Source organism: Desmodus rotundus, chromosome 11 (genome assembly GCF_022682495.2).
Source record: "Desmodus rotundus isolate HL8 chromosome 11, HLdesRot8A.1, whole genome shotgun sequence".
NCBI lineage: Eukaryota > Metazoa > Chordata > Mammalia > Chiroptera > Phyllostomidae > Desmodus > Desmodus rotundus.
In genome coordinates, this window is record NC_071397.1 from 82,686,310 (window position 1) to 82,710,921 (window position 24,612).

At 43.3% G+C, this 24,612-nt stretch overlaps 1 protein-coding gene across 1 annotated transcript; it reads right to left on the reverse strand.

Annotated features, from left to right (window-relative positions):
* Positions 1–562: 562 nt before the first annotated feature.
* OLIG3 (oligodendrocyte transcription factor 3) lies at positions 563–1,381 on the reverse strand. Its single transcript, XM_024552196.3, has one exon. The coding sequence runs from the start codon at positions 1,379–1,381 to the stop codon at positions 563–565; it is 819 nt and encodes a 272-aa protein (XP_024407964.1).
* Positions 1,382–24,612: the final 23,231 nt, after the last annotated feature.

The window sequence follows — 24,612 nt, forward strand, 5'->3', positions numbered from 1 at the left end:
CTCTCTCTCTCTCTCTCTCTCTCTCTCTCTCTCTCTCTTTCTCTCTGCCCTTGTTGTCTCCAGAAAACAAAACTGTGGAGAGGTTAATGACAATCAGAATTGCACCCATCTCAAGAAAATATTTACATTTGTTTTGCATGAAAGGGATGGTTGTCTTTTCCAAGGTGAGAACACAGAGCCAGAGAAAGCCAACTCTAAAGTCCGTCCCTTCGCAAGTTTTTAACTATACTGATCCCCTTTTTTTACAACAAATGCAGTTTTGATAAGAGCGTATGACTGTGAGAAAGACGGGCGCGGCATGGGGAAAAGCAGCATGCATGCAAAACCCACGACGTCTGGTTCGAGTCCCCCTTCGCTACCACTTCGAAATTGCAGTTTGGTTTTGGTCCTTTCCCTCTGGGGTCAAGTGGGGTCCGAGATCTCTTAGCCCGTGCAAGGGGCCGCAGGACCCCGCGCCACCCTCCCTCGGGCGGAGTGCCCAGCCTGCCCTTCCCTCCCAGCCCGGCACTGCGGCCCCTCCCGTCTCTCTCCCTCATCCTCCGCAGCCGGGCCTGCCCGCTGCTCACTTGAGCAAGTCCTTGGACTCAGCGGACAGCCGGGCCATGTTGGCTGTAGAGAGAGCGGACAGGTGCGGTGGCGGCGGCATCTGGCAGATGGTGCAGGGGCAGGGCAGCCCGGCCCAGTGCTGGAAGCTGCTACCCAGCTGCAGCGCGGGCGGCGTAGAGGGCGCTTTGAGCAGAGAGTGGGGAGGCCGAATGGTGCCGATGGCGGGCAGTGAGGCTGCGGACAGCGGCGATGAAGCGTTGCCGGAGGACAACGCGCCGCCCAGGATGGGGTGCACTGGGTGCACAGCGTTGGCAGCGTGCGCTGGGTGGCCGGCCGAGTGGCCCACGGTCCCGCAGTGGAAGGCCGAGTGGTGGCCTCCGTAGATCTCTCCAACCAACCTCTTCATCTCCTCCAGAGAGCTGGTGAGCATGAGGATGTAGTTTCTGGCCAGCAGGAGAGTGGCGATCTTGGAGAGCTTTCGCACCGAAGGCCCGTGCGCATAGGGCATGACCTCGCGCAGCCCGTCCATGGCGAGGTTCAGGTCGTGCATCCTCTTGCGTTCGCGTCCGTTGATCTTGAGCCGCAGCTGCTGTAGGTCCTGCTCCGACAGCTGCTTCTTGATTTTGTACTTGCTGCTCTCACCCGCAGCCTTGGCGCCGGCCCGCGAGAGGCTTTCCCCGGGCATCTTCTGCACCAGGTCGCCCTGCGTGGAAGAGACCGAGTTGAGACGGCTCTCCTGGTGGTGGTGGTGGCGGTGGTGGTGGTCCCTCAGGTACATCTCGTCCATGTCCGGAGATGAAGCTCTGCTGGAGACAGAGCTCGAATCAGAATTCATTTTATTACAGAGGATGCGTCCCGATCGTGGGGAGGCTTTAGGCGGAAAATTAAAGAAAATCTTGAATTAAAAAAAAAAAATCTGCACAGCCCAAGAACCCAGTTCTCTGAGACAAGACGTGAGAAGAAAAGCTGAGGCACTGCCTTTCCCTGCCTTCCTCCCTTCCCACCTCCCTCTCTCTGGTTAGGCTGTTTCCTGGACAGCTAGTTGGTGTGTGCTTGAACTAACCTCACGCTGAAAAAGAGGGGCTTTTATAGAGCTGCGGCGGAGAAAAGAGACAAAAGAAGCCCTCCTATCTATCCTGGGCTGGTTGGGATGACGTGCCATCATTCAGGGCGGTGCGCTTTGCTGTCCCATTTAGCAAGGATTCCTATTCATATTCATTGTGGGGCCGCCCTGGGACACCTCTGCTCAAAACCGCTAGGAGCCCCCAGGCACAAAACCCTCTGATTGACACACTCACCGCTCCGGCTCACGCCTTCCTGATTTTTTAAAAAACTTGCCTCCACCCCCAACCCTCTTCTCAATTTCCCTAGCCGTATCACACCTAAGGAACCTGAGGAAGGGAAGGAAAGAGGCAACGGAGGTTGGCGAAGATTCCTCTGGGTTTGGAGAAAAGAATTGAAATATTCTTTCTCCTTCCTTTCACAGCAACTCCTAAATTTTGGCAAATGTGGGCAAAAAAAAAAAAAGTCCCAATGGAACGGTTTCAGGGACAGATGAGGACGGCGGGCAGGTTCACCGCGCAGGCGGGGGAGGGGGGAGGAGATTGCAGTCGATGTGCGTTCTCTGGAGTTGTTTTGTTTTGTTTTGTTTTAAATTAGTTCTCTTTTCCTAAACAGACAGTGTGCTCCTTCTGTTTGTTGGGCCCCTCTGCTGTGGTTTCAACGGGATATTCGTATCTGGTGATGGGTTTGCAGCTTTGCCCCAATTCTCTTAATTTCTTAGCCCGGGAACTGCAGCGGGGAAGATCCCAGTGTTACAAGAAGAGCAACTTAAGGAGGGGAGGAGAAGTGGAGGAGGAGGCGGGGAGGAAGTTAGGGACTGGAAAGGTTCCCGGGAAACTCCGGAGAGTGCTCCCGCTTAGGCTTCCCCGCGGCCGCTGGACCCTGGCGACACCTACGGCCTCGGTCCGCTGTGCAGAGTGCGGAGCTGGCCCAGGAAAGCGGGAGCTCAGGGTGGAAAAATAAGCTACAGTGGTGCTCGTGCGTGTGTGTTTCGGCAGCGAAAGGGTCTGGAGAAGCCCCGTGCGTGTGCGCGTGGGCACTGCGGCCCAGCACACAGGTTTTCTGGGGATACAGAGCAGGCCTTCCTGCTCGGTGCCTTCTGCGCGGGTGCCGAGGTCCGCGCGGGTTTTTCTTCCCTCTTGCTGTGTTTTGATCAATCGGGAATAGCTAAGCAGCGTGAGGGGTGGGAAGGCAAAACTCCCTGGAAGGGAGAGAGCCCGAGGGCGGCCTCTGAGAGAACCTGGGTACCGCGGCGCTCCGGGCTCTGAGGAACCGGCGACAGACGCTGAGTTGTGCTGAGTGCCTGGGTGCAAAGGGCGACGCCGAAGCAGCCCAGGAACCCTGGGTAGTTAGCGCCTCACTCTGCGCGGCAGAGTCACTGACAGTCCCTAGGACTCGAGAGGAGGAGGCCTCACTCTCCATGGACACGAATGGAAAGGCCAACAGAGCAGAGAGAGAGACGGCCCGCTCCCCTGCGAGTCTGTGCCTCTTTGGCAGTCACACCGCGAAAGCAGCGCAGACAATGCCAGTCGGATGGGGTGGGGGTGGGGGGCAGACGCAACATCCGAACGGATGCTTTTTCTACACCAAACTTTGCTTTCCTGTAAAAAAAAAAAAAAAAAAGAAAATGGCCAACAGTCCCTCGCCAAGGCCAGGCCTGCAGTGTCCTTGAAGTTTGGACACAAGCCTCTTATCTTCCAACCGCCCCCACCTCCTTGGAAGAAAAAGTTTCTTAAAATGGAAAAGCCAGGAGATTTGATTGATTGTGGAAAGACTGATGTCTAAACGCTCTCCTAATATCCAAGCCAAAGGGATGTTTCTTAATTCACCAAACTCGCTCATTTTTGCTCAGTGACATCGCTCCCCCCCCCTTCCCAGCTGCTTTTGTGAAAAAGGGTTCCAGAACATCGGCTATATTCAGACGCGGAATAGCTGTCCGACAGGACCTGGGGGGAGAGGCGTGGTCCAGACGGCAACCCTCTGAGGCTAGCCGGCTGCTCTGTGTGTGTGTAGGGGGCGGGGGGCGGCAGGCAGATCTCCGCTGTAGGGAAAGTGGCTTCGCCGCCTTTGGGGAGGGCACGGGACCGGCCTGAGGTCCTCCAGAGCCTCCTCCCCGGCCCCTGGGGTTTCGACGTGTCTTTCCCACGCCCAAACCGAGAGTGCTGCTCCCCAGTTTTGGTTTCGGGAAGTACCAAAGTCTGTTCCGAGCGGATGGGTTGAAGTAGAAAAATCATGCTGATGATAGACATTTTACCATATTAAAAACCCCCATTTTCTCAGCGGACAATATGAAATAGAGTGTAAAATTCCCCCAAATTAATCGAGAAGGTTGCAGGGGAAAAGGGGTGGGGGGAGAAGCAGTCTTCAAAATACAGGCCGAACAACCCAGGTGCAGGAGTGGAAAGATGGGGGCCTGGGTCCTGGAAGTCGGAACCAGAAACCTCTCTTCCTCCGCACGGCCTTTCTGCCGAGAGGGAGCGAACGCCTGTCCGGACCAGCTCTTGGGGGATGGGGGTGAGGTCTACGCCAGGCGAAGGGGGGCAGAACACTGACCAGAGCGCCCCACCCCCCATTGCCAAAGGGGAGTTTAGCTCTAGCAACCTGGCGGTGCTTGAAGTGGCAGGTCTGCCAGTGCAGGCCCAGGGCCCTCGGTCGCAGTCCGGGATACAGTGCGTCCTCTCCTCTCTGGTCGCCCCCAGCTTTCCCTAAGGGCCGCTGTGACAGTGTGGCATGTCCCGAAGTCCAGGGTCTCAGCTAGCCAAGCACTTTTAGCGAGGCCTTGCAGGAGTCCCGGACTCTCCTAGGAGGCGTGTCCCTCACTCTCTATCTCTTGGAGAGATTCACGAGAAGACGCAGAGTGAATAAAGGAGCCACAACTTGCTCACCATAAAATGGGTTGATACTTGCCAGGGCCCTAAAGGCAAAACCGCCCGCCGGGCAGCTTCGGCTCTGCTCCCAAGCGCTTGCCTCACGGAGTCGCTTTCGATCGTGAGTGTTCACCCGCGAACCCCGCTCAGCCTTTGGGGATGAGTCCGGAACCCGAGAACGAGCAGGCGCGGCACTCTGGAGCGAGAGCTGGCGGATTTCTTCACAGTGTGTTTCTGCCATCGCACACCCCAGTGTGTGCAAGGAGAGAGTAAGGGAGCCGGGGTTGGGCGCAAGCTGGCGAAGCAGTCCAAAGGAGCCCTCACCAGAGAGGCACCTTGACCTTGGCCCTGGCCGGGGGCCCATTCCGAGGGCTCGGACAGACAAGGAGACTGAGCGAGCCACCCAGCGGCAGCGCAGGGCCCAGCTCTCTGGAGCCACACCCCGCGTCCTCGCTGCGAGGCAGAGGCGGCGGGGAGGTAGGGGTCGTTCTCTGGCAACAGGTGCTTCCCAAAGCCTGCGGGTTGCTTCCTGCCCGGCAGTCTGGGCTCTGGGAAGAGCCTGTGAGTTTCCCAGCCTTTGTGCAATACGCCGAAGCAGCAGGTCGGCGCCGGGACCCGGTGGGAAGAGCAGCCCAGCCTTCCCCGCGTGGCCCTGGCGCACAGCCTCAGCTCAGAGACTCCCGGGGCCGTGTGCTGGAGCATCTACCGTTCGTCCTGACATCCCGCCCCGCGTCCATCACCAGGGACAGTCTCTTACCCGTTGCTGTGTGCGTGCAGCTTGTGCTTGGCGCCCACCGCTCAGCAGCTCCAGCCACAGAGTTGCTCTCCAGCAGCTGCCGGCTCTGCCTGAGGCTGGAGCTATTTGGGCTCGGGAGCAACACCCCACCCCACCACCCCTCCTAAGAGTCCAGAGGCGAATGTCGCGCTGGCTGACCTGCCGGGTTGCTACTGTGAGGAGCCGGTCAATCAGCAACGTCCAGGGGCTCCTGTCGATCGTCAAGCCTCAAACTTGACCCGCAGAAACTTTGGCCGAGACCGAACAGCGGGAGGCTGGCCTGTGGGCTTCACCTTTTAACCTAACCCCCCTTCCAACACCAAAAAGATGAAAGGGATGCCCAGATAGTTCTAAAGATGTGCCATCATGTGCAACTGGAGAAATGGCCTAACACTAGTTGACCACGAAGGAACTTCTCAAAAAGTAGTTTCAGTCTGTGAGTAAAACAATCGCTTCCCAACAATAGCAGTCTGGGCCGGGTCAATCAAGACTGTAAGGGTGATCAAAGAAGCCGTAACCCAAAGAAAAAGTAAAAAAAAAAAAAAAAAAAAGACAACAAATTTAAAAAAATTAAATGTTGACATAAACCATAGCCAAGCAGGAATGATCTTCCCCCGCAGCAGCGAACCCTGGCTGGTGGGGTTGTGGCTAGGGACTGACCCCCCAGACCCCCAGTCAGAGATGCCAACATTGAAATCACAACGCTTTAAGTAGGTGCCAGAAGGGCCGGAGAGAATAGAGCTGGGGCAACTGCCCAAAGTGTTTCAGTTTTCTGGTGGCCCCAGAGTTTACAAAATACCTTGAACACCCACTGATCTGTCCAGTACTTTTCCTCTTCTTGTTAAAATCTGATTTTAGTACAGGAAAAATAGCAGAAGTTGAAGGACAGTAGAATTTTATGAGGAGATAGTGACTGCTTTTCGCAATGTTGGACGCGAGATGGGAAGATGCAAGGAGGTTCCGGAATAGCATAAACTGGCGAGTTGCTCATTACGTGAATATTTAGACAGGTCAATACGCTGGCAGAAGTAGCAGTTTGATTTTAATGACGCATAAGCAGCAAGTCTGGCTAGAACTTACAGACTCGTTACAATTATTTAAAGACTGACTAAAGTCAAAGGAGATAGGAGCTTCCAGGCTCCGTTTATAGGATTTTGCTCAGTTAGTGAGCATACTTCAGTACTTAAATTTTTTTTTCCATTCTTATAACATCTGCTCAATTGCCAAATCCTCTCCTGAGTTTCCCTTCTAAGCCTATACGTTGAATTATTTTTCCTCAAGATTGGAAGTTTAAGTTGATTTAAATATCACTGGTCATCAATCATGTAAATCAATGAGTTATATTAAAATTTGCATACTTATACACACACTCTTGACCTGTGCCCTGACATTGTGGATTTTTGGCTCTGTTAATGCCAATACTTAAAAACCACTAAGTAGATGATTTCAAATTAGTATTTTATTGTTCCTAATTCAATTCTTTTGTGATTTTATAGTTAAAGGCCACTGTATACAATTTGATATCTTAACATAAAATAGCACAGAATACTAAATTCTACATTTTATTTTTGGAAGTTACTGTATCATCTCCTTGGTACACTCCATTAGAATCAGATCGTTAAATATTACTGTACTCTTTGCTATAGTGTTTAAGGAATTTAGTTTTATTTTAGAGATAAAATGTTTATTTTAGAGGTGAATATCTTATGTTGCATATGTATTATTTTCATCTTCTGTTCAGTAACATGCAAGTTTATACAAAAACTATATAAATAAATGATGCCACAAAGAGATTATTTTGCAAGAACTTATGTAGAGAGCAATAGAGCATAAAAAGGTGTCAACACTTTCGTCATCAACTTATAATGCTACTTTTTTATTATAGGTGTCTATACATGTACATTCTGAAACATACATGTATAGTTGCACATAGTTAAATACATTAAAATGTTTATTTGAAGACTTGGAGTCCTAAATAGAAAGAAATGTTATTTTTCAGATGATAATAAAGGCAACATATTACACATCTCTTTATAAATATAGCTTGGATTTGAAATGTTATATTGACTCCTAACAAACATGGATTTACATACATTATTTTGGGAAGATGATAATTAAAGAGCCTGCTGTTGAATCTAGAAAAGTCAAAATGGCACTTTTCAAAAATCAACATTTCCATGTCTGATTGATTTTATATGAAATCTGTGGTATAGACTGGGTGGTCTCTGCTTCATTATTTCTAAAAACAAATGAAAATGTAATATACAATCTTTTCTCACTAGTGCATTGTGGTTTTCTATTTATAGGTATGTTTTATTTTGTTTGTATAACACCAACATTCTGAATGTGAGATTTCTAAAACCAAGTTGTCCTTATTTACAATATTGGTTAAATTTTCATCTTCATCTTTATATCATATTATAATATATAATAAAATTGAAGCAATTATCCAGGCAATTCAAGCCTCAGGTTTTGTTTCTATTTTCGTGGTGGAGGGAGAGAGGGAGTTGCTGGGTGGGGTGCATGTGGAATGGAGGATAGAGAGGGAGGAAGCAGACTGGAAACAAACCATCACTCAAAGTTTCTAGGTATTTATCATTCTATGTTTTACATGCAGGCCAGTCTGAGTCTCCTGTGTTACAGTTGAAATGATATCTCAATAGTACTACCAAGAACTGGCTGTGAAACAGTGTCACGCATCTGGGATATGTTAATTTTTACAACATAATAAGATGATGGGAATAAATATTTTTTCACAACATGACAATATTTAAGATATTGATGAAAGATATTTTCCAAAGCCTCATATTTTCCTAGTAATTTGGATTATATTATAACCCTTGATAATAATAGCAGAATATTGAACTATTTATATTTATAGAGGTGGTTATTTCAATTAGACATTTAAACCTTTGTTTTTCCTTTTTTATTATGGCCAGTATAATAAATATGAGTAGACTTTCAGAAAAAAAAAAAACCCTTGAAATGAGACAGAAAAGAAAGAGAAGGAGGGTGTAGAAAATACTGTGTACATAGTATTTAGTCCACAGAACTAAATACTACATAGTATACTACACACCACGTCCTAAGTACTACATAGTATTTAGTACATAGTACTTAGTACATAGTTATGAACTGTGAACTAAGTATTTTAGTTCACAGTTCATAAACTTAATCCTACCCTTAAGTGTATTTTATGTAATTGAATGTATGAAAGCACTGCCAGAATATGTTTATTTTATACATTTGTGGAAATTGTAACACTGACGCTAATATAATATTCTAATATAGAGCACATTTGCCACTGTTTTCCAAAGGCAGAGGTTTAGCCAGTTTGCTGATCTTGTTTCAATGCCCAGTGGGCTCCCGGGCACTCTCCGTCCCCATTCATACATCCTGCAGTACCTTAAACCAGGCAAACTGCCTGCGGTGGAGCTCTGAGAATGAACCCTGCGCAATCCCTGGGGGATGGTACTTGTGAGAACTGGGACGGCTCAGCAAGAGCAGGAGAGATGAAGTGGAAAACGGAGAGGGCCATCAGACTAAAACCCTGCTAGGAAATAGAAATTTTGAAAGTCAATACCATAGATATCCTCGTACTGCTGGACAGCGCTCCCAAACAAGTTCTTATTTTTTCCCATTGCCAGAAAGAAGAAAAAAACTTTCAGCTTTTTATTGAAGGACAGCTTCAGTGTCCCAATCACTCATAATGTGATTCTTTTTCTCTGAAAAAAAGCTTTTATATGTGACTTATTTGTAAAAAAAAGAAATCAAAACAATTATGTATATAATTTTCAACTATGCTTGCTATAATTGCCCTGTCTCTTCATCTTTATCAAAGTTTTGCCTCCTGAAAAAGTGAAGCAGGATATAACAGCTCTTTTGCCCCCATTAGATTTATTAATTAAAGTAATTACATTAAATGGAAAATAATACCTTTGAGGAAAGTAATGCCAAGAACAGAGACTCATTACAAAAATATTGCTACAAGATATAGGTGGCAAGAAAGATGGTGACCAAGAGTCTATAACCAATTCACCTTAAGAGTTTTAAGTAGACTAAAAACTAAAGAGCCTGTGCAGATTTGGGTTGAAAACCTTTTTTAAACACAGGACTAGAATAACAAGGGAATAGTTCCTCTCAAGGTTTGTGGTATCCTTCATGTCCCTGCAATAAAGCCATCAGTAACAAGGGAATGAAAATAAACATCAGCAAAGAATATAAATACATAAAGAATTTATGCAGATTTTAAAAAATAAATTTAGTCTTCTGGCCAAAACTTGCAAATACCATGGGCTTATAGGAAAGATGAGCTCCTGGGGAGCTATAAATAAGAGATTTTTTTGATAACTCTTAAGTTGTAAACATAGATATGCCACTTCCCCATTGATGAGATGCCCTCTTTATGATGAAGGCCAGAGGCAGACATTATACATGAAAAACTTCACAACCCATCAAACTTCCTGGGTAGGATTTACTGCTTACCAGCTGTGCAAACTTACACAAGTTTCCTACTATTTCCGAACTTTCATCTTGTCATCTGCACAATGAAACCGATACTCGTGACATATGTCATAGTAAGGATTAAATAATAGTGTTTTCCAAACCTTTTAAAATCACACTTGAAAAAAAAATTCTCACCCTGTCTTCTGTATATATTTTTGCCAGCTGACAATATTTGCCCAGCTTTATTCTTTTCCAGTTTTCCTTGTGAAAATATTATCCTGGTATTCTTTTAAAAGTTCTTTATCTTCCCTTAGTATTAAAGCAGGGACCCATCCTTTCCTATTGCCCGCACCCCCTGGCAAGTTGAGAACTAGTAATAAAAAGTATGCCAAAGTACCTCTCAGAAGTTGGAGTAGGTAGGGAGTAGGTAAGGTCTGGAAAGGGCTGTGACTTTTAGAAATAAAATTGAGATACAGAATTCACTAGTTTTAGAATGCAGTGTGACAAGTTCTCAGTCCCTCTAAATAACATGTTAGGGGGAAAAAAAACAACAAAAACACAGTTTTAAGGAGGAGGCAGTCATCAGCAGTGTCAGACTCTCTTGATAGGTCTGGTGAGAGGAGGCTGAGGTTTATCAATATGGAAGTCATTGACAATCTATAGTGGAAGAGTTTTAATGGTAGAGTGGGGGTAGTAGTCAGAACGGAGTAAATTTGAGGAAAAAATGGGATGGGAGAAAATGGAGAACGTAATTATAAAAACTTTCAAATTGTTTGGCTAAAAACAGAAGCAGGACAATGGAACAATAATGGACAGTATTTTTTTTAATATGGGAGAAATGACAGAATGCTTGCATATTTATGGGAATGATCTAGCTAGTAGTGAGAAGAAACTGATGATGCAGAGGTGAGAGGGGACAATTGCTGGATCCATGCCCTTGAATAGGTGACAAGGGATGGATGCTATGTATAAGTGGAGGGGGTAGGCCTTACATAGGAACACAGAAAGGATAGCAAGAAGGAAGACAGTAAATAGACCCAGATGCAGGAAAGCTAGGTTTGGAAAATGTCTTCTTCTAATCCTATTTTTTCTCAGTCAAATAAGCAAGGTGCCAGTTAAACATGAGAATTAGGGAATGAGATGTTGGGGATTTGAAGAGATAATAGATATGAAGCAATCCTTTAGAAGAAATGGCAAGCAAATGGACTAAGACATATGGATGGTTGCCACGTCACACATACACAGGTGCGCTGCAAGAATGCACCAGGGATTCCACTCTGGGCACGGCTGTTTAGCCATCCACTCAGCACAGGAAGGGCTGCAATGCTGGGGGTCCTGGGGCTCCCACACAGATACTGCCAGTTGTTCAAGTCAGTCCTCATTTTATTCCTTGTAAACAGATGTCTAACTTTTTATATTTGACAATGTGCTCACATTGAGGGGAGAACTCAAGATTGGTCTCAATCATGATCATCTATTTCCATTTGGTCAGATGCTTACTTACTCCACTAGAGGTAGAGGTGGCCATATGGCCCAGTTCTGGCCAATTAGAATAAGAGGTAGCTTGCTGGAGGCTTCTGGAAGAGCTGTTTTCTTCTCGGACAAAATGAAATCTCGTTTACTTCCACTTTCTGCCTCTTGCGTGTAAAAATGACAAGAATTGTGGCTGCCATTTTGTTGAATGAGAATGAGAAGCCAACCTTCTGGCAGAGCAGAAGGGAAGCAAAGGGCAGGCATTGATTAAGCCACTAGACCAGACCTGGATCAGCTTCTCAACAACCTTTGTATTGAATCTAATACATGTTTTATATTGTTAAAGCCACACACTTGGGTATTCTGTCATAGGCAGCATTTTAACTGGTATTTCTAGATTCCAAACCAACATTTAAAAATTTTATACACAGTACACAGCTATATAAAAGGAGCACTCAGTTCCTCATTTCTCCCAAAATAAGATACATGTATTTCAAAGTATCACTGAGGTTCCACTTTGGGGTATATATCTGAAAAAGTTGAAAGCAGGATCTTGAAGAGAACCCATGTTCATAGCATTATTCATGAATAGCCAGAGTGGACGCAACCAAAATGCCATTGATGAATGAATGGATAAACAAAATGTAGCATATACATACAGTGGAATATTATTCAGCTTTAAAAAGGAAGGAAATCTGACGAATGCTACAACATGGATGAACCTTGAGAGCACTAAGTGAAATGATGGAGTCACAAAAAGGCAAAGAGTATATGATTCCACTCCTGCGAGGTATGTGGAGTAGTCAGATTCACAGAAACAGAAAGAAGAACGGTGGTTGGGGGACAGAGAGAATGGAGTTAGTCTAATGGGTATAGAACTTTAGTTCTGTAAAATGAAAATGTTCTGAAGATTGCTTGCATGACAATGAGATGTGCTGAACACTGCGGAACTGTGTACTTAAAAATAACTAAGATGGTAAATTTTCTGTCACGTGGACTTTACCACAATGAAAAATAAACATAAATATAATACTGAGAAACAAGAGAAGGATAACTCACAAAGAAAACCATAAAGCTTACTGAGAAATATAGTATCCATGAAAATTAAGCACACTATAGTGAGATTATTTTTTAGCATGACAAGTTTTCCGCAGAAGTTTTTTTTTTTTAATCAATTGTGTGAACTAATTGGAGTACTTCCGGAATCAAGTAAAGGTGTAAGTAAATCAATCAGAAGGTATTGGCCTGCAAGTGGTGCCACTGACATCAGGAAGAGTTTTAAAAATATATATTATATTTGTATCACAAATAAATTAATTTTTTAAAAACAGAACTGTTTAGGAAAATATATGGAGAGAATAGAGCTGTGAAGTTTAAATCGATTAGGAAACTCATGGATGGGGTATTCAACCACACACCCTTTGGAAATACACTGATTCTTACTTTATAATTAGAGGTGCTTAATGTTTGTTGAACACCTACTACGTGCTAGCTCTTCACATGTAATATTTCGAATCCTGGAAACAGCCTCCAAGCTGTTTAATATCATCCCTACTTAGAGATGGGGAAACTGAGGCTTGATAAGATTACTTAGCATAGTCTAGGATACAGAGTAAATAAGTGGGGGGCCAGGGTTCAATTCAGTGTTGTCGGGCTCCAAAACCTGTACTTCGTCTATCATCCATTCTGAATGATTGTTACCAAAGCCAGAATACAGGGAGCAGGGAGTCTGGACCTACGTCCCCACCCAGTGGCAGAGTCAGTGTCTCTGTCCCCCTTGCCCCCTCCCCACTAGAGTGGTTTCCACAGAGGTCTTCTAACATAGGAGATTTATATGAGATCCAGAGTCTCATAACATTAATATCCAGGACACACTGAAAATGACTCATCCCACCAAAACTCAGGAAAACCTCAACTTGAATGAGAAAAGAGTCAACAGCTACCAACATCTAGATGACAATGATGTTGAAATATCTGACAAGGACTTTAAGGCAGCCATAATAAAAATGTTTGAATGAGCCCTGGCTGGTGTGGCTCTGTGGACTGAGTGCTGGCTTTCAAACCAAAGGGTCGCCTGTTCGATCCCCAGTCAGGGCAACATGCCTAGGTTGTGGGCTAGGTCCCCAGTAGGGGGAGTGAGAGAGACAACTACACACTGATCAGCCCTCTCTCTAAAACTAAATAAATAAAATCTTAAAAAAAATGTTTCAATGAACAATTACAAACACACTTGAAACAAATGAAAAAGTAGAAGACCTCAGCAAAATTATAGGAATATAAAGAATAATGAAATTTTATAACTGAAAAATATAATAAGCAAAATAAAAATCTCAAACCCATTAGGTGGGTTCAACAGAAGAAAGAAAATGACAGAATAAAGAAGCAGCAAATCTGAAAATAAAACAATTGAATCTGACCAATAGAGAGAAAATAATCTGAAAAAAATATATATATATAAAATTAAAGACAGAGAGATGTAATTTGGCACCCCACAAACTTTTTGGTATTTGACATCGTGTCTTACAGAGGTGGTGCCCTATTTAAAATATATATTCCAAACAATTACTGCTCCAGCGCTGTTACAGTTAGTTTGAAGGTAACTTTTTTGTCATGCCATGGGTCTATGCAACTGTTCTACGTAAGTGGCTTTGTTTCAAAATGGTTATGAAGAGAAAAATAGAATGTTTAAGCTCAAGAATACCTTAAATTGGTATGTAAAAGCAGTTTATAAATTGTAAAATTTGAGGAATGCAAGCTATTAATATTTTAGTCCAACCCCTTTATTTTATACGCAAGAGGAATTTATGGGAAAAACAAATAAACAAAACACCCCTCAAAACAAGTGACTTGCTTAAGGTTACTATCTAATTAATAACAGATTTGGGACTGGCCCTCAGGTCTAATAACAACTAATGTAAATCTTTTTTCATTGATAAAATGAATTTAGAAAGAGGCTAATCCATGAGAAAGGGGTATGATTTTTAGCACTACCTTTTCTTTGAAAGTAATATTCCAGAATTTATGAGAAGTTAATCTTTAAAAATACCACGGCATTGGAAAAGGTATCAAAGTCTACCAAAATACATCAAAATGGAATCTTATAATCAAGGCTTTTTGTTGCCAGGTAAACTATAAAATATGATATACTCTAGAGCAAAACTTTTCTTACATATTTGTTAGTGGGAGTTATAGAATCAGTGGTGATACAATAACATGTGTAACCTAAAAACGGTGGTAGTTGTTGTCCTTAATATTTTGCTCCTTTATAAAGAAAAATAGGCCTTTATAAGAATAAGAGATTGAGGGAAAAAACAGTGGATTGGTAAGAAAAATAGTCGTGTTACTTAAATGGTGGTGGGGTGTGTCTACTTCTGTCTTCACAGCAAGAATAAGAAACAATTTTGTTGTTTCAACAGCTGTTTTTCAGATTTCAAGTGTAATTCTGGTACATTTGTCTTTACTGTCCATCGCTCATAACACCCCTCACCCCGCCCAACGCCCACAATGAAACCAATCAAACCTCTGCTATGTCACTGCTGCGCAGCTGAGTGTCATTGTTACACCTGTGCAAGCAGAGTCAGGAGCACTTGGCAAAGGGGACCCTAAAGAAATGCCGACACACGAACCAGCAATCGCGACTGGGAGAGGAACCTGCCACAAACACAGGCTCTGTGGCATGGTCCTGGAACACCAGCAGCCACCAAAATGCAGAAGTTTGTGATTTCAGAGCCTGGGAGCCCTGCGATTTGTTTCCACAGATTTGGGGCCGAGTGGGCTGGACTGGATTAAACCGAAGAGGAATCTGTTTATCCCTTCTGCTTTAAACACCAATCAAAAGCACTGTTCCTCTCTTGAAGGTGCTGAAATGCAAAGCAAGCTCCTTGTTCCTTTTCTCTCTCTTGGTGGCATTTGAAAGTGTAAAGCTTTGAATACCAATTGCTTGAACTGGACATATGTGAATCTCTTCTAATCCTACTAATCCCGTCCCCAAGTGCTCCTTTGTACGTGCAGGCAGCACACATAGATCTAAGTGAAAGTGGCCCTAATCCTGGAAATGTGGAAAAATGTCCCAGTGTGAGAGATGCGAGAGGGAGAACTCCCTGCCAGAGGGACCTGCTGAAGAAACTATTGTGTCAGTTCAAGGAAAAGAGAAGCTGTGGAGGAGCCCTCTCACCTTTTCTGAGCTCCTGGGAGGAGAGCAAACCCACACAGCAGGCGTCCTCCCTTGCAAACAGCCTTCATGCACTTGAGCAAACTCACAGAACTGAGACAGTTTCTAAAGGCTGAGAAATTCTCCCGGCGGTTGCTTTCAGTGTCTTGAACCCAGCAGGCCAGGCCTGCCGACGTGCAGACTTCATTAAGCCCCAGAATTTCCTTTTAAACAGCCGGCATGTTTACAGATGTCTGAGCTGGTGCTCCGGCTGCAGACAGAGCGCAGAGGGGGCAGGCATTTTTGTCGAAAACCCAAGAAATAAAATAATCCTACAGATACTACCTTGTTAAGACCTTTCAAATAGACAGGAGATGGACGATAAGTTTCTAAATTACTCTGTTCTGCCAGGGCGACTTGCGAGTCTCCTGACTGTGTGCCTGCAATTGTCAGCAAGGAGCAGGGCGGCTTTTGAACTTTCTAAAGGAAATGTGGCTGCTTCTCCAGCCTCGTGAAGAATGCCTGAGTCCATCCACTCACAAATAATCACTTCTGCAGACAGACTATTTTAAAGTTCTCGGAATATTTAATTACTTATTTTTGAGTCAAGTTATATGGGCAGAGGGCTGATTGACAATAGAAGCGCTGCATTTAAACATTTTCTTTGAAATTTTCAATTTTACAAACCTTGTGAGGAGGAGGACATAAGTACTGCTGTTTCCACTTGATGGAAAAGATATCATGATTGCATGTTAAATACAGTTCATGTATCTGAGTGGATACATTTATTTCAACTGAAAGGGGCCTGAACTGTTTTCAAAGAACCATCAGTACAATACTCCATCCAGGCGGTTACTACAACTTAAAGTTGTATCAGGAAACACAATTCAAACATCTTTATTTCTTCTACTTTGTTGGATTCATTGTTGCCGTTGTCCAATTGTCCCTTTTTAAAATTGTTATTAAAAACTGGGTGAAAAATGTTAAGCAGACAATATTTTCAAAAACTAGGACTTGGTAAAGAAATGCTTTTACTATATTTAATATCAAAAGAAGAAATTGTGCAATAAAGAAATGAAATAAAGGACTGCGAAAAACAAGAAACAGGCCCAAAATGGAGTCACTTATGCTAATCCCCACATGACCAGCTGAAGACTGAATCACAGTTTTGGCTTTCCCAGAAATGGAATCCTGAACCCGTCAATCAGGACCTGCCTCATCAATAATAGTTAGGTCATCTGCCTGATGGACCCCTGCCATGCCCTAAAAGAAAGGAACTTTGCAATAATCAACCCACATTTTTGCCTCATATAACTTCCTTGCTTCTCCTCTCCTGTCTACAAAAGTCTCTCATTTTGTACATTTGTACAGCTCCTTAGAGCTCCTTTCCATGTGGTAGGTTGGATACTGCCTGATTCACATCAATTTTTGCTCTAATAAACTCTTGGAATCCTTAATATGTCTGTTTACCTTTTAATAGTATATAACATAAGTATATATACAAATATATGCAACCACAGACATGTCCAACTTCTACATTTGAGAGAAAAAAGTTAAAATAGTATGAATTTAAAAAGTAGGCTTGACAATGATGTAAAAAAAACCCAAAATAAACAACCCTCCCCACTCCCAGAGACTGATTTCAATGTCTGATTATTTTAACAAAACTTATTCTGTGTCAGGCACTATCCTAAGGGACTTACAAATATTAACTCATTGAAGCATCCCAATAGCCTTGTGGCATGGTAGTATAATTGCACCTACTTTACAGATGAGGAAAATGAGGCAGGGGTAGGGTAACTCGCCAGATGCTCACGGCCCCGAGCAACCCATGGTGTACCCAGGCAGGCTGGCTCCTGGCCTCTCCCCAGCTGTCCCTGTTTCCCATTATAACCATTCTGAACATATTGCTATTTATGCTGCTAGATTTCAACAGTACAACAATTTTTTAAAAACCCATAAACACTTTAAGGGCATTAGTAATAAGATAAAGGAAAGCAGAATCCAGACAATGACCTGTTGCATCTTCTGGTAACACATTCCATTATAAATGGGAACCTCAGCAAGCTAAATAAATATCTTCATAATCAGCAGAACTAGTCTATAAGAAAGTTCCTAAAGAAGGTAATGGCATTCAGATCAGTTTAATTCATCTATACGTTTCAAACATCTAAGAAATATTTCTCACGTGTGTAGTTTAAAAGCTCTCCACAAAGTGATAAAGCACATTGAGGCAGTTATTTAGACCAGATTTGTGACTTCAGAAAAACCATCTCCCCAATCTGTGCAGCAGTCTCCTTATCTCTAAAATAACTCAAAGGTCCAGTCTATCTCTAAAATATTTGTGATTCTATAACTTTTGAAAATTCAGACCATAGCAACAATAAACACAGTGGTACAAAAGAATAGAAGATTATGGGGTCAGTAGACTGCAAGTTAAACACCACTTGGCCTTGGGAGTCAGTACCTGTGTAGGACACCTCTTGTCCCCTGCCTCACACCTTCTCAGTCTACCTTTTCCTAAAGCCATTGCTGTTGGTAAGCAGCTTCACACATGGGCACTTCACAGCTTTTATGCCTTGCTTTTTTTTTTTTTTTTTTTTTTGTACCGAGGCTTCTGTGATGGCTTTGCACATGGGCCGACCTGGAAGGGTAAGGGACTTGACAGCTCATGGCCAATGACATCCCATGGCCCTGAATCACTCAGGGAGGGTAGCCAGTGGGTTCGTGTGTTCTTCATTCATTCCCTGGCAGAAAGTTCTGAAGTGCATTCTATTCAGCACATCAGAGGGGCCTGGATGGACAGAGTCCCAGTTACCCACAGTGGTGACCAGCTGGGCAATGTACTGGCTTTCCTCATTCCATTTTATTCTTTGCATCCCCTAGTCCCATTTCCTAATTCTACTTACTCCCAAACACTATCGCTTTTATCTGCATACAATCTCTTATCTCATGCTCTGCTTTTTGCAACAATCTGGGCCAATGTATCTGGGTCAAAACAAATGTGATCAGACTCTATTAAGAGATATATGGTGTCCAGAACTAGGGAGGTGGTAACAGTACCTTTCTTCATAAACGGGTCAGTCCCTGTGTGCTACTCTGTGTTTGGAGTTGCCGCTGCATCTGACAGGTGGCGCTGACCTGGGAGGAAGCAGACAGGATATGCAAGGAATGGAAAGCAATGTTGGGGAGGCCAGCAGGTTCAGCCTGAAGAACAGTATTTGTAAGAGAGCATAACATGCTATTAACTGCTAGAAGAATTTTTCTGTGGTTAATGGGTGGGAGCAATAGAGAGGCAATTAAAAAATTTTAACAATTAGAAACTTGATAAAAGTTGTTGGGGGGCACTGCTTTGCCATGCAGCATGTTCCCCAATCAGAATGAACAAACCACCTCTTGGCAGGGAGGACAGAAGAGATTTCCAAGGAGGAGGGGCTAAAAGAACTCAGGATAAAGGACACACTGGCTGTCATTTCAAATCTGTCCTGGGTTCTAACATTCTTCACAGAACTTACATGAAATATTAAATTAACTTCTGAAAGACCTAAATGCACACTTGCAACAAATACAGGAAGTGGCAAGAATGGTCAAACACGATTTACTAAAAGAATTAAGAAGAAGTGACTTGCCAAGTACCAGACTAGAACCAAGACTTAACTGAGTGCACTGGGTGGAACTTTGAATAGAACCCTAGAATATAGAGGGGCTGCTTTGGGAATTAAAGGGCAAGAAGGAACTTCTGAACTCCACCTGGCCACCTCTTTTTCATGCTTGCAGGACTGCATGCTGAGTAGACGAGGAGAGGAACTTAGCTGTACTGCTCTGCCTGTCACTTAATGCCTGACAGCCTTCTACTGAGCTGACATTTCGGCGGCCTTCGTAGAAAAAGAAATGTGATAATGCTACTTTAAAAATATTTCTACTGTAAAACTGTTTCATTAGGCACAGTGCAGCCTTGTAAAATGTAATCGAGAAAGCCATATTTCTTTTCTTATCACCTTAGTTTGTCAAGTCTGATGTGTTAAAATCAAATCGGTCTTCCAACTGCAATGTCTAATGAATTCCAAGATCAAACAAGATCTTGCTAATTACTAAGTTAATAAGGACAAGTTCATAAGGAGTTGTGTTCATAATTAGATGTTTCAAAGCATCTGAAGCAAAATACAATCCCAGTTTATGGCTCTAATACTGTACATTTGGTCTCCCTTCAGAATACGTTAAGAAAGTGCATTTTTTTTGTGCTGCTCTCTATTAATAATGTAAAATTTAGACAATGTGATCCTTTAGCCAAGCAAAAAACTTATTACAAATTACCTAAAGCAGAAAACTCATTACCTATGTAAAGCAGTAGAAAATAGTTTTAAAGGAAGAGAAATATGACATTTAGTGAAGGAAATGGAGTTAAGAGCCAGAGGGCATTTAGTTTTCCTCCTCCATGCTCCTCGCAGGCAGACAGGAAAATGAGCTCACAGGGAAGCTGAAGCTCCCCCATCTTTCCTGCTCCCTTTCCTGTATTTTCTTTTGATCACCCCTGTAAAACGGGGCAACACTGACCCTCATCCAAGAAGCGTAGGTTTTTTTTTCCCCCCCTGAGCAAAAAACTCACCAACAATCTGGAATGGTTTAACACCCTTTGCTGGTGCTATTCGAGTATTTTTCAGAAATGCTAATGAACAATTCACTTTGGCACTTCAGACAAACACAATCTGGTGGTGTTGTTCGAGCATTATTCACACTTGCTAATGATGGACTCTCTCTGGCTTTTATACATGCCTGAGAGGTTGTAGGAGGTGGGGCTGAAAAGCAAGTAACTAGCTTCCCATAGGTGAAACTTGTAAGTTTATCAGCTTGAGGTTTGAATTAGTGGCTGTTTAGGCGCCACCTACTCGACACAGAACTAAATGAAACAAGACAAACCCCGGCCACCTCCATCAGCACCACCAGCGTGATGATGGGCAAGTATTTACCCGGCGTGCATTTTGTAGAGTGTTGTGTTAAATGGCACCAGGCAAGGTACACGGAGTCCTTAACCTGAGATTTTATAGCCTCAGAGGGAAGGGGCAGCAGAGATGAACACGAAGGATGAAATGCAAATACGTCCTGTGCACCCTAGCTCCAGTGTTTGGCACACAGAGGCTTAAGAGAAACACTTTTAACATCCACGGACCACCTCAAGGCAGTTCCTATCTGTTTTTGTTGTTGTTGTTGTTTTTTAAGGAAGAGAGACCACAAGCAAGCATATTTCCTCCCTCTGCCTGTTTTCTAGATGAAAAATTTGGGCTTGATCAGTTGTATTTGGTTAATTGCAGGGGACTTAGGCTCTGAAATCACAGTTTCATCTAGATAACCCCAGAGCTCAATGACTCAGTAGGTTTATATAAGGATGAAGTATTTTAGCATTCGTTTTGTTTTAAAGGCTGCATTGTCCTGACAGACGTACCTCACACTTTGGAGCTTTGGGCGTTTGTTGTCAGGAAATTATTCTGAGTCATTCTGAGTGACCCATGATGGGGGTGGGGGTGGAGGGCTCAGTGTTCTCAGATGGAGCAGGACCAGCAGGGGGTTAATCCCCTCTACAAACATTATAGCCTCTCCTGACCCCTGTATGCCTCGGAATCAAGGGTGAGAAGCCTCTTTTCAAGCTGTCCGTTCCTCCTTTTGGGGGCACCTCGGACTGTAGGCCAACCTCGGCTTTCAATGAGGGGTTCCAGTCTGGCTAACGGAGAAGATACTTGCTGATTCGAGCAGGTCTTAGTGCTGGTTCTCCCCAGCAAATGTGGGTGTGTCCATTATAAACGGATTTACAAGAGCCTGAAGTCCTCGATGCTGAATCTTTTCCTTCTCTTTAAAAAAAAGTTGGCTTAAATAAGGTTGCTATCTGGCCTAAATAATATTAAATTATATTCATTAACATATTAAATAAGTAATAGTCTTATAGGGAACTGGTAGAGAGAGTTTCTCCATGTTGGGTGTATTAGGATGTTAAATTATTAGCTCCTTTTTTATTTTATCAGAGATCATGCTTTGATTGGGGCAGTGCAAGTGAAACCGTCGTGGTAATGTTTGCATTTAACAAACCTTATCACCAGTGGAATGACTATCAGCAGTTATTCCAAGGCAGACCAGTAAATCCTGGCAGCTACTCATTTTCCAAAACTTGATCACAACACCTTGAAGTGAAAAAAAAGAAGAGGTGCTTTATTCCAAAAGCCATTTGCATTTCACCATATTAGTGTAACTCACTTATGATGTTTGGGCATTCTTACAATATAAACTTTGTAGTAATTCACTTACTGTTCAAAAGTCAGAAACAAGATGTTGACAGTAATTTTTGTGGCATTGAATGTGAAAAGTACATGTCTAGAATTAGGAGATATTACCATTGTATAAATGGTAGTATAAATTTATATGGATTTTAACGTCTTCATATGCCATTATAGTCATTTGAATATATTTTGTTAAACACAGCAAATCTATCATGATGGATGTCAACAGCTTTCTATCAGCTCGATTTTAGATGAAGAGACTGTAGCTCAGGAAGTTTAGGCTAGTTATTTGGTGCAGAAAAAGAAAATTGCCCACTGAGCCACAAATGAAATTTTAGACTAACCTATTCCAGAGTCACATAGAGAGAAGACCCTTAAATCCTGACCCTTATAAACATCTGCCAACCCTGGTGCTATAACACATTCAGAGCAAATAAAGAACAATACTACATTCTTCTAGAATATTCTTCAGAGCTTTTCTTTACCTAAGGATAAGACCCAAGAGTGTTTTGCATTTGTGTTATGTTCCCTACACCCTTAGTGAGTAGTAATACTGATCTCACATTACAGGGGAAACGGCAGAGACTCAGAGCACGGTGTTCACCGAAGCTCTCACGGCGGCGGGGAGGAGGGGCACACGGTGTCACCAGCACATTCAGTTATGATAAGAGGAGGCTGCTGATTTTCTAGAGATTGAAGGTTCAAGTAGAGACATTTGCTGGTGGGGTAAAGGCACTTGGAACAGTTAAGGAAAGAAAGGATGGTAGAACTGAAAGGATTCCCGGCTGCTGCTTTGAGTAGGGATTTCTGGAAGCTTCTCAGGCTGTGGAATGTCAAATGACACCCAAATGATTAGTCTCAGACCACTTACAGAAGATATGTGAGGATGGGTAGCCCTTACGCACTGCTACAGAATCAAATAGACACACTGACACATGCATAGTGTTTTCCCGTTATTGGGTCACTTCAAAATAAAAATATCTAACCTGGGGAAAGCATGTTGATTACTGATTGGACTGTCGTACAAGGTACAATTTGATATTCCTAGCATCTAATGCTTGTTGCGACTCTCTTCGTGCAGGCCAAAAGAGTTAAAATGTTAGTTAATGATCACAGCTGCTGGATTTTAAATTACTATTTGTTTTAGAAATAACAGTTGAACACTTGTTTTTGAGAAGAGTTCCTTCTGTATTTTCCAAATGAAAACATGTTCCCATTTGACTGGCCTGTTGAAATAGTTACAGGATTTAGCAGTAGAAAAGTATTTAATTTTCAAAGACTATTATTCAGAAACTTTTAGGAGATGATGGTGAATGTTCTGAAATAAGCCAGACTTAAAGCTTGTTTAAGAGAAGCATAGTGCACACGGGCTGAGATGACAGACCTCACACAGGCCAGGGAAGCACTAATTCAGATGCATTTCAGAGGGGAGTTCACAGAGACACCAATGCTGCCTACTGTTGAGTCTACCAGCAGGTACTTTAAGAGGCTCTAAAGTGAATTTGTCATCTAATCTCGGGAGTTACTAGTCACTGCTGGGACTCCTGGTCTGGTCAGAGTAAATAAATTCAGAAGGAATAGTTATGCAGGGCCAAGCAGCAAGGAGGGAGTGTTGGGAACAATGTTGACTTGCTCTAGAATGTTGGTATCACAATTGGAATGCTTTGATACACTAGTACCAACTTCCAGCCACCAGTCTACACTGACAAATCTGCTCACATCAGTCTTAAAGTTCATCCTGCTTGTCTTTTGAAACCCCATGGATTTTTAAATCACATGGGGTGTTTCTTTTTTTCTTTTTGGCTCTTTCCTAGACTCCCTTTCAGCTGTGTCCCCACCCTGCTTTGACATTTTTGAGTGTTTGTTTCACCCCTCCCAATAATCTCCAGTAATGGGAAAGAAAGGGAGAGAAACATTGATGTGTAAGAGAAACATTGGCCAGTTGCCTCTTGTGTGCCCCCAACTGAGGACCTGGCCCGCACCCCAGGCATGTGCCTTGACATCGAACGGGTGACTTTTTGGTTTGCTAAACATAGCCCAACCCACTGAGCCCCATCAGTCAGGGCTGCTCATTTGTTTTTGATGACAGCCATCCTAATGAGTGCGAAGTAGTATCTCATTGTGGTTTTAATATGCATTTCCTTAATGATTAGTAATGGTAAGCATCTTTTCCTACGCTTGCTTATTGGTCATTTGTATATCTTCTATTCAAGTCCTGTGCCCATTTGGAATTAGGTTGTTGGGTTTTGTCTCTTTGTTTTTATTGTTGAGTTGCAGGAGTTCTTTATATATTCTGGATATTAACTCCTTATTGGATATATGATTTGCATATATTTTCTTCCATTCTGTTGATAGTTTCCTCTGATGCAAAAAGTTTTTAATTTCTCCCATTTAAGCCTGTGCCACAATTTTATTTTGGAGGCAAATCACTAGTTTTCCAGTTTCACAGGTCCACAGATGGGAGGGGGGCTCTTACCCCAAGATGAATCAAAGCCAGGCTTTCACTTATATCCCATGCAGATGATGACATTTGGGACTTTTGAGGTGATATTTAGATGAAATTTTTTGCTTGAGTTGTGCTCTAATGGGTTGACTCTCATGGATTTGGGAATGGCATAATGTATCCTTTGAGGGGTGGACATGAATCTTTGGGGACAAGTGGGCAGAGGCTGCACAGTGGACACCCAAAGATGACATCAGGTTCTAATCCCTGGAAGCTGCAAATGTTGTTTTGTAAGGAAACAAGCTCTTAGCAGATGTGATTAAGTTAAAGATCTTGACACGGAAAGATTATCCTGGATGATATGAGTAGCCCTTAACTCCCATTACAAGTGTCTTTACAAGAGAAAGGTAGAGGGAGATTAGCTTCTGCAAAGACGGAGTTGATGTGATCACAGAGGCAGGATTGGAATAATGCAGCCACAGGTCAGGGCATGTTTGCAAGACAGATCACAGTAAATGATGGTGGGTTATTTTGGGTGGAAGACCCAATTGCAGGTGAATTCCCAATATAATGTTTTTACAGCA

Excerpts from the sequence above, each read along its gene's own strand:
- OLIG3 (XM_024552196.3), bottom strand. The coding sequence starts at position 1,381 with ATGAATTCTGATTCGAGCTCTGTCTCCAGCAGAGCTTCATCTCCGGAC.